The following is an 11,162-nucleotide window of genomic DNA, read 5'->3' on the forward strand; positions in this document are numbered from 1 at the left end:
ATCTATGAATGCACATACAGTGGATATAATACCCGTACCAGTCAGTTTATCTCGAAGAATTATACATGTTCCCAGACGTCAAATATGCCGAATTTACCATCTCAGTAAGCGGATTAGTGAAAACATGAAGTGAGTACACTGTAAGCTGTACACGTATGTTTTGAGCGTGAATTGAGTTGTGCGCATGCGCAAGCTGATGCGCGTTTCAAGCCTTCCATCATATGCAAATAGCTTAACAACCATCCTTAGCAACGCTTCCCTCCCCTTACTTTATCCAATGAAATAAAACTTTCTGTACATGTCAAAGGTTATTAGAATACATAATCATGTCGACACACATGTTCGCTTGCTGTCGAGAGAAAACGGAGGAAAAATCGCGTTTGATATCGATTTTACCGAGCAACAATGGTTTATTTCGAATTTTTGGAAATTCTACGAATTCTTACATGAGTATATTATATTCTTGAGTTTTTTGAAGACTGACTTGCCGTGATTTTGGAAGTGTATATCCGACTGTTTATGCCTCAACCAGCCAAATGCACGGCTAATTTTTTCTTCGCCGTATCAACTTGTCGAAGTTGGCGTATAATTCAGGTAAGTTGGTGGGTCTGAAGTCTTTTCTGAACGTTCGTGCTTCACCTTATCTCGTTAGACGGTTGATTTTTATAGATTTAAAGCATATCGGCCTCCTATTTTGGTACAGAATAGTTCTTTATCGCATGTAGTTATCATGATCGAGGCCAATGACGTCGTCATCGACACATGATCGACACGGGGTCACGACATCGACGTTCTCGTACATACCGAACCAAACCGGAAGTGAACTTTCAACGGTAACGGAAAAAACTGTGAAGGATTCAGTGAAAGGTGCCTGTCATTAAGATTGTGTAGCATTACTTTGTACTCTACTCAGCGTTTGAAAATTAAAATTAGTCGTTTTATCACTGTTATGGTTTATTGGCGCTCAAAATGCAGTACAGCCGTCGCCAATGCAATGTTTGGCTTGTGATGGCTACTACCTCCATGATCGATCATATCCCACGTACATGGTAGCAATCGAGGCTGCGTGTGCACGATGAAACATTAACTTCATGATAGATCGTAGCGAGTATGGTAGTGAATTTGTGATTATTTTTGTTATAAGTTATACACAAAGGGTTTGATACACGAGTACATTTCAGTGTGAACCTAACAGCTTTGAACAACTGGTCGGAATTTTGCTCTCTTAGGAAGGATTGTTATGCAAATCGCGGGTCTAAGTTGATTGAAGTTACTGACTTCATCTTTAAATTTGGCAGCCAGTGGCACATTTCCCCACCTAAATTTCCATGCATTTTGCTTCATATTTTCTGTCATTTTAACTAACATTGACTTTCCCTGGACACAAGATATGTAATATGACACTGAATTTAGATTACCATAAAAAGTTATTGATAAGTTGTTATTCATATCTAATTTAAAGTACAGCAGATGATTAGCAGACTATACTGTGGAAGGTGTGAAAAGTTGACAATGATAATGATAGGGTTAAATACTTTGTATGTGAATTTGTACATGTAACACCAATTTGGATATGATATACCGATTTAATTTTCTAATCCATAGAATGACATGTAGATGAAATCTACTAGGAAGACATCTACTGGGAAGACATCTACTAGGAAGACATCTACTGGAAGACATCTACTGGGAAGACATCTACTGGGAAGACATCTACTAGGAAGACATATGCACGGGAAAGGTAAGTCATTATTATTTACAGTAAAACCATATTTCAAGATCCAAAACTCTTAAAGGGACAGCAGCTGCAATTTTGATGATTTTTATTGATATTTTTGCCAAATGTATGATCCTTAGTTTCTTCTTTTAATATAATACATCGAGTTTGTCAATAAATTTGCACATAGAAGGTATTTTTATAAAATTGATTTTAATCCAACTGTAATTCAGTTGTCAACGATTACAATGTTCTTTACTCACATTTGTGTTGTCGAATATTTAGTAATCCAACATCGTTTGAGGACCATAATGAAAAAATAGAGTTGATACAAAGAACAAAATGTTAAAGATTTTATTTAAATTTACAGTATCTGTCCGCCTATACAAAACAGAACAAGCTGGTGTCTTTTCTTTTATCTGGCTGCTGATTTCCGGTGTACTGGTTCTGGCTTGTGTTTGTATGTTGCAGGTGAAACTTCCCCAGTGCTCTTTCATGACACTTTTTGCAATGTCTAAAGTCATCTTTTAGCCCCCTGATATTGAACTGATGTTGTTGAGATCAGCATGTACATGCTCCCCTCCCTGTTCTCCATGGAAACCACACCCAAAACCCCCATGTACGGATCCAGGGAACAGTGTGGTCCTCGAGGATGTGCATCTTTGGAGAAACCTTTGCGTTTGGAAACTCGTGTCTGTAGAATTCCATCAGCTTGTCAATATTTGTTTCTGAAAAAAATGAGAATTTCATTGGTTTATATTTTGAGCAGGTGTAGTTTTTTCTAGGGTTAATATTAATATTGTTTGTGTGATTTCTGTTAAATTGAAATCTATGAGAGTGATTAAACAGGCTAAACATCCTACAATTTACAGTTATATGTTTGTGGGAACTTGAAAGTGAAAAGCAGTTAAGTCTAAATTTGTAGTACTACTTGGATGAGGTATCAAATACATGTACAATCTAAAAAATTTGGAATGACATTTGTCTGAACCTGTGTGCTTCAGCTATGTTTCATTCCATATTAACACACCTAATTCATCTATCTCTTCAGTATCCATGTAATCAGATCTGCTATATCCTACATGGCACTTGGCAAATAGTTTGAACAAACTATTAAACTTATCACAGATGATGGTGGCTTCTGAGGAGAATTCAGGACTAATGCTTTCCACTTTGTCTATTACAGAAGTAGTGAGGGCATCTATGTTACCATCCTGCATAAGAAGAGATTTGGTTATGGAGAAAAGGGTTAGACTAGAGTTATTCAAGCTTCAATGAGAAGTTCACCAAGGCTGATTTTTACATATGTGCTAGCTTTGGGATCGCTTATCCGGAAAAGCCGTTTTCATCATTCATAACTTGCATGTTTTTTCACAAAAATGGACAAAATAATGGCAGGTGTTGCAGTTTGAATATTGGGGAGAAAGCGACAAGCTTGGCACTTTCATCAAATGATGTGGCAGGGACCCTCTGATTAGCTGATGCGTATGGCATTGTCTCCTCACTCATGCTCACACAAGGCTGTGCCTATTTGCATAACATAAACAATAGTTATGCAAATACCGGTACATACAACCTGGTGTGAATGTGAATGACAATGCCATACCTATCTGAAGATGGTCCTTGCCATATCAGGTGATGAAAGCACCAAGGTTGGCACCTTTTCCCACGATTCAAAGTACAATAAGCTGATGAAGCCCTTAACTGCAACTGCCACCACTATTTTTATCCACTTTGTAAAACCATCTTGCGAGTTATAAAGGTGTAAATGGGTTTTCTGGAAGAAGTGACTCTAAAGCTAGCACATATGTAAAAATCAGCCTTGGTGAATTTCCCCTTTCAATCATCTGGTGCTGTGTTGTGTCAGGTAAGTAAATATCTCACTCTGTAGCTTTCTTACGTTGTGCATCCATTAAGCCTCTCCTGTCCCATCAATCACTATTTCTCATTCCACTGCATCTGTTTATCTTTGTATTGATCTGTCATAATTGACCTTTTCAGTTACTTTTTCATTCTATCGCCTCTTTCATCCTCAATTTGTGTGTCTCAGTGTTCCCTCACCAATGCTAACTCGTGGTGTTGTGGTATTATTGATGTATAGTATGTAATTACAGTATATATATATGTTTTTGCAATAGACAGGCAGACAACAGTCCTGGAAATCTCTTTACATTAGTCTTAGTATAATGTTCCTAGATAGTTATCTAACCTGCAAACATTTGTGAACATGATTTCCGACAAAAGATCTTCCGTGGTACGCTTGACGATGTACATTAATCTTTTGCAGTGTTTCATCAAGCACTTTTACCAGCTGACCATTGGCATTAATCTTCTTGTCCAGGTCATCCACTGTGTTTTCAAACATGTTGTAAAACCTCAGATAGATGCCAAGATCGAGGTGTAGGCTTGGTACGCACACCTATGTATTGATAAAGAAACATGAAATAAGACAGTGGTGATGTGGATAGTATAGTGTGGAAAACAATGTAAGCCAATCACTGTCTGACTCTGATAAATATGAATAATTATGCTGACTTCAGTATCAATAATCTTTTTCCAGGTGTGATGTCAGGCAGCACTGAAGCTTGCACTTTCCATATCCAGTGGAGCAGGATTTTATATAGGTAATGTATTAATATTGAAAGATTTTTTCACAAAAGATTTTTCATAAAGCTATTATTAAAGCAAGTCTGTCCATATACTAAGTGATCAGATAGTGCTGATCAGGGTACGGGCATGTTTGTTCATTTTGCTATTATATTGAGTAGAAGTCAACCAGTGTATCATGTATAAATAATTACCTGTGTTATTGGGATATTGAATATTACTTCATTAATCACATTATTGTAGTGCTTTGCATTTGATAGTTTGCCATGTCCAGTTGTCATGAATTCATTGTGGTCCTTCGACAGTCCTTGCAGTGATCTTGGCTGAGAGAATCTCTGTTTCCTTGGCTGCTGTGAGTCCTCCTGGGTAACAAGACACCATAGGCAAAAATGTCTGCCACTCGCTCCACTGAGCCCATACATTTTACCAGGTACTCATAATCGCCAATGAGAACAGTCTGAAGGTCTTCCCTCTGTTACAAAAAAGAGGCGAATAGGAAAAGAAATATTTGTCCTTAACTTTAGTCAACTTTATGCCAGTCAGTATTTCATCGTCATCTATATCTAAAGTTTCTACTTACTTCCAGGTGAGGCTTTCTAGATTCTGCAGTTGCTCACGGTATCTTGATAGTGCTGTCATCAGATTGGTAACTGAATCACCACTTTCAAATGGGCAAAATACTACGGTATTTTGCTTAGCATTTGGATGGGCCACATTACCAATCTGGAAGACTGCTTTGAAGCTGCCACCACCCTTGTCTCACCCACTTTCAACCATATCTCACTCTGTGGAATCTTTCCATCATGCCAAGATAGGAGGTTAACCTAGGAAAATAGCAGATAGCAAAAATACACTGTTAATAATGTGCAGTGTATTGTAACTATAAACTACTTACATGTATATGTGATTCGAAGTGTTTTATATTAACCATATAAATGTAGTTTTATGAAATTACTTACGCATCATTTTCTTCCAGCTGCTGTAGGACTTTCTGAATCAAGTTATTGGCATAGACACATGGAGCAAGTTTCACCACTTTTCCCTTTTCTTCTTGAAATATAAATGGTAACCTTTCTGCCACCAGATTGTCACCAATGATAGTTTCTTTTTCTTTCCTCATTCTCAGCTCTCCACCACTTTTGATGCCCCAATGGTTGAACCACCTGCAGTGTTATTGACATAACACAAATCGTTTTAATTTGTCACAGTTACAACACTACGGCACAAAGCTCTGACACATGTAATAACTAGGTGATTTTTTGCAGGTATAAAATGCTAGTGTGTTTTGACTAACCTTTTCAGTTTTCTGTTACTATTCCAGGACATCCCAAGGTCAGCTTTTACTGCCAACATTTCCTCTCCACTGATGGCAACTTTTGGAAGTTTTCTGAAACAGCTGATCAATTCTACGTTGTTTTGATGTTACACGTAACTCATCACACTGCTGAGTATCAGCTGATCTCTTTCTTATAGTTTGCATTTGATCTTCCAGGTACTGTGATCGTTTCCTAATGGTTGCCCTGGCTGCTACATCAGTGGATACTCGCGGCTGTGGCCTATGAACAACAACAAGTTTCTGAAGGAAAACAAATCCAGAAAAATCATTTGAGATTCACTGTGGCAATCAAAGTGGAAGAAGCATATCAACACACCTTGATAATGTACAATTATGCTGAAATAAACAATCTTAACCTGAACACACATGCTAGTGACAGCCTTTTAAATAGAATACGGCACAAAAGCCCTTTCATGAATATTTAATGGAATTACTATTGTATCTATCAGTTTATCAAGACCAATAAAAGTGGTCACTTATTACTGGTCCACCAGTTTTGTACACTGCTGTTTTTCCATCATCTTCTTGTGCAAGTTTTGTTGCCAATAAATGAGTTGCAACTTTTTCTAGTTCTGGAGTAAGTGGCAACTCCAGAAGATGCTCCAAGATTTCATTTATAGTTGTTTTATTTATTGGACTTTCAGGCTTATTCTGATGCTGACAGACATGCTGATCAATATTGGCAAATGTACGATGGACAGACTTGATTACATTAATGGCAATGAACTTAAAACATTGAGAAAATAACGTTTAGCTGGACGAACAGAAAAACATGAAACAGATTGGTAACAGAATGGACAATGAACACATGAACTGTTTTCAGTAACAAAGGTGTCAGTAAGACATTTGCCACAAAAGATGTGTTCACATGGTGTTTCTATAGGGTTAGTAAACATCGACAGACAAATACGTCACTTAGTGTCTCTCTCTGGCATGGCTGAAAATTGTTCAGACCAATCCAAACTTTCAGGGCCTGTTCCAATATGAGATGAGCTTTTCCCTCCTCAGTCAGCATTGAATCAATGCCACTCAGACATGTATCCTGTTTTTTTGTCACAGGTCTCCCCCTTTAACTCTTTTTGGACGCCCCCCTTTGCTTTGATTCTAAATGACAACAGATATTGCATTCCCCTACCCGTGGATGAGGGCCCATAAATTAAGAAAAGCTTCAGCAGAAAAAGTAGCCTGATTAAATAAACGTCTGTAACACAAATAACACATGTGTGTCGGGTGTACATCAACATAATCACAACTAACATCAATCCCAAATGTAAAAGAAATTTGATCAACATACTGTTTACATAACTTTGGGCTCTTTTCTCTGATGGCATCAACTGACTTTTGGCCCTTGAACCACAAATGCGGCATAATTTATCAAGGCAAAACTTATGAAAATCAAAATCAGACATACTTGGAATTGTTATCTAAAAGGTCACTTTGAAAGAGATTGGAAAAAAACCTTGAAAAGAACTAACGTAAAAGTAGTAGAGATGAAACCCAATACAAAACTATGGCAGGACGCTAGACTCCCCTGGGACCAGGGCCCGTTCGTACAGCAAAAAAAAAAAATTGAAAGCACCTTTTAAAAAAATTAGCCTCAGAGAAACGGTGCACCAAAGTCAAGAAGAAAACCTAAAGTAACTTACTATGTGGATGAAAAGTGATGACAAACTCAAAAAAATGTGAAAATTTGCCGTCAAAATTTGACCTCGATGCCGGCAACACCAGAACAGCTGACAGAGCTCGATATGGTAGCGTCGTCTGGCTCCTTGACAACCCAGTCAAATTTTCGCGGGTTTTTCATTTCTCCCGACTCAAATCAAATTAGTATTCATAAAATTACATCATGGGGAGGGTTTTATCCTTTATTGACATGGATTTAGTCGATTTTATTGGTTAAAAGTCCATCGAAACGTGAGATGAGCAGACGGTAAGTGCACGGCAGTGCCTTGTATTTACATACGATCACATGATAAATTGAGGTCGTGACCCTAATGAATTATGCTAATTTTATGAGCATGCGCACAACTCAGTTATCGCTTTCAGCCTTTCTAAACATACGTGTGTAGTGTCGTAACTCGTTCGTGATTTTTATTTGCGGTTGCTGTACGAATAAAACATTTCAAAGGTATTTCCGTCGTCTGCTCGTATATTTTCGTTCCTGGCTTGCCTAAATAGAACTAAACTTCCTTTAACAACCTAAGCGAAAGTTTTACTTTCCCAAGATGGTACATTGTATCTGAAACCCGCACCGCATCGGTGCCACCAGACACGAACATGACCTGTGCACTGACAGGTACAAATATCAAATATCATGTGCACCTTCAACCTTGTCTGTCGCGAGTATTTTCGTGCGATTGGATTTTCGTGGCCCATTTACGACTGTAAACGATGTAATTCACCGCTTGTAATTCAAGCTCATCAACAGGAACTTGTCGTAAAGCGATTCTATCATGATGCTCTGTCAACCGATATCTTTACGTGTAATCATACATCCATGGTGTAATCTTCAGCAGCGTAGACGACACGAAAACACTGCATCGTGCACCGCCACGGGACCGGCCGTGAATTGACAGGTGTCGGCAAATTATACAAATTTCAATACGTTTGTTTGTATGATTTTGGTACAACTGTACTTGTGCCTAAGTGTAATGCCCATAAAGTGACTACAAACAACATAATTTTGACCATAATCATAATGACATTTCGGATTGTCATTTGTCTTATTCGCTCAGCTGTTTTATATGTACATATACCAACGATGGTCATGCATACAGTGAAGGTCACGCGTACGCGTCGCTGTAAGTAGTTCGGTTACAGTGAAAATATAATCCATATTTTCACTAGTTAAAATATGGGCTCATATCAGTACCGTCTGAACAATAGAAGAATGGCAATACAGGCATAGCATGTATGATAAATATATATATATATATATATATATATATATATATATATATATATATATATATATATATATATATATATATATATATATATATATATATATACATACACACACATACACAAAGTGTAAAAGTGATCAAAATTTGGTCAATTAATGCAAAATTTCATGCTTTATTTTCCTTGATGCAAGTTTCAGGTAATTTGACAACGAAAGGTGGAATCAGTCAATCTTCTACCGATATTACAACACACCAAATATTATTATATAGGGCTTAGCCCTTGAAGTTGCACAGCAGATAAAGATTAGAAATTTTATTGTGCAGAGTTAACACTTCAATAAAATATAACTGTCAACTGGCAATAAGCAGCAGCCAGCCATTTGCAGGCATAGTCAGAGTGCAGCACCCCGCTGGGCATGGCGACGAATGAGTCATACAATCTTTTGCGTTCTCTGTGCACATGATGTCACATTCAGATGTTTCTGCACTTTCTATTTTACAGGATAATGATAAGGTATATTTTATATCAAAAACGTATTCTCATCTGGTAATAGCACAGATATTGTTGACCATAAATGTTTTGAACATTCCAAAATCAAACATGCCATTCATGGCAGCACACATCGCGACTGTTGTCACATTACTGGTTGGCACATTAACCCTTTTAGGCCTGAATTTCCTTGGACTTTGACTTCTGTATAAACTTTAGCAATGCTCTCAGAAAGTCATGCAAAGGATTTAATATTGCATGAAAGTTAATCCCTATTGTTTGTACAGAACACTGTATAATTGATTGGATGATAAACTAACAAGTACAGGCAAACTGACTTGGGTGTCTGTCAGTTCATTTGACCCTGACTGAAATTTCTACAATGAACTTACATGTCTGTCATAGGCAGAGCTGACCAAGCCAGGATACCAAGACAATGCCAGAGGTTTGTAGAGATTTCAGCCAGGGATCTCATTTGTTTATGACTAAATCCATCCACATGCAGCAAAATTTTGAGTCTGACAAAGAAATAAACCTAATTGCAATATTAAAGTTCTTATTTGACTTTCTGGGAGCATTGCTAAATATTATCAATATACATGTATGCAATACATTGTCAGGCTTGAAGGGTTAAAAACCTACACATGCATAGTCAATAACTGCTACACCAAATCTATAAGACAGTTTGGAGATCTTCTCAGATGAGCCACTCAACATCCTGACTATATTTTTCAAATTGTATACTAGCGTAGTGGAGATGAAGAAAATCACAGTGCATGAGTGGTTGCTGGGAAGTTGTTGACAGGTTCACAGCACTAACTGACCTGAAATGCAACAAATAAAAATTCAGTCAGTACTTATTTACAGTGATTTAAGTTTAAAGCAACTAACTACATGGCAAATATATACACCCAGAAGAAGTGACCCAATAATATGTTTACTTACAAATACCACAATTGATGATAAATAATATTGTAATTTTGTTGACATATACAATTGAAACAAGGTGACCCCTAAAATGCTTAATATACTTTTGATTACTTTAAATAAAATATATTCAAGCTCTGTTCAGGTAAAAATTCTGAACGTAAACCAACAAACTGTACGATTATTTGATGCATCATAAACACAACTAGTAATTCTTTTGTATTACTTCAGCTGCATTAATTCAATGCAAATGCATATGGGTGCAAAATAAAAGCCTAAACTACATAATGTGAAAATTAAATGGATTAATTACTAAAATCACAACTATACAATTCAAGCACACCAATAACTATGATTGACTTTAAAAAAAAACTATAAAAATGACCTTTTTATGTCCTCTTTGAATTAAAAATGGCTTATTTTTCAAAAACACGTTAATTTTTTTTAAATTTAAAACTCAAAAATCACATAGGAAAGTCAGCTTCAACAGCGCCACCAATGCCATGTCATACCGTGCAGCTCTAAACTATCGTATAATTGAAACGATGATTTGTGAACGCGAAACTATCATTTATTTGTCTTGGATAAAACTCTAGGTTACACAAATCACAACAGACACACGGAAATTCGATGTAACCGGGACGACACTCCCTCTGAACACAAGGTCACACTGTTCGCACGTCAAACGTTTCACCATGAATGGCGTAGTCATGAATGAATTATTTGCCGATCGCGGACGTGACCGTCCCGCAAAAACTGAATTGATCGCTATCTGTCCAAAGTTTCTATGGAAATATTCACAAATTGAGCAAATGAGAAGAATTTAGTTCTTCAAACTTTCTAGAAACGCACTGAAATCGTGTCCAATGAACCACAACTCACCGTGACGCATCGTTCATGAAGCCACGCTTCTGCAGCACATCGCTCGGTTCACTGCATGCCCAGTGCCAGTGTCAGTGAGACTCGCTCCAATCGCTGACCTTCAGTACATCGTTCAACTTCAAGTCGCGCATACAATTTTGCACAGAATGACTAAAAACTTGCCAAAAATGGAGTATATAAACAAAATGTTTAAATCGTAGTAGCTGCAGCGTGAATTTCTAAGGTCTTGCTAAAATATCTTCGAATTAAAACTTCCGCCTGTTCAACAACATCAAACTTACGGAAGATGGCGTCGAC

The 11,162-nt window shown here is 37.3% G+C and overlaps 1 protein-coding gene and 1 long non-coding RNA gene across 2 annotated transcripts; one reads left to right on the top strand and one right to left on the bottom strand.

Annotated features, from left to right (window-relative positions):
- The first annotated feature begins 1,672 nt into the window (after positions 1 to 1,672).
- LOC139120456 (uncharacterized) lies at positions 1,673 to 6,006 on the top strand. The gene is made up of 4 exons (XR_011549101.1): positions 1,673 to 1,741; positions 2,904 to 3,584; positions 4,278 to 4,341; positions 5,817 to 6,006. It is a non-coding gene; the product is annotated as an uncharacterized lncRNA (long non-coding RNA).
- Positions 2,243 to 4,765, bottom strand: LOC139120455 (uncharacterized). The gene is made up of 4 exons (XM_070684886.1): positions 4,519 to 4,765; positions 3,927 to 4,136; positions 2,748 to 2,931; positions 2,243 to 2,445 (listed from the first exon to the last, which is right to left on the bottom strand). The coding sequence occupies exons 1-4, from the start codon at positions 4,744 to 4,746 to the stop codon at positions 2,279 to 2,281; spliced, it is 789 nt and encodes a 262-aa protein (XP_070540987.1). The 5' UTR covers positions 4,747 to 4,765; the 3' UTR covers positions 2,243 to 2,278.
- Positions 6,007 to 11,162: the final 5,156 nt, after the last annotated feature.

Source organism: Ptychodera flava, chromosome 2 (assembly GCF_041260155.1).
Source record: "Ptychodera flava strain L36383 chromosome 2, AS_Pfla_20210202, whole genome shotgun sequence".
NCBI classification, from domain to species: Eukaryota; Metazoa; Hemichordata; class Enteropneusta; family Ptychoderidae; genus Ptychodera; species Ptychodera flava.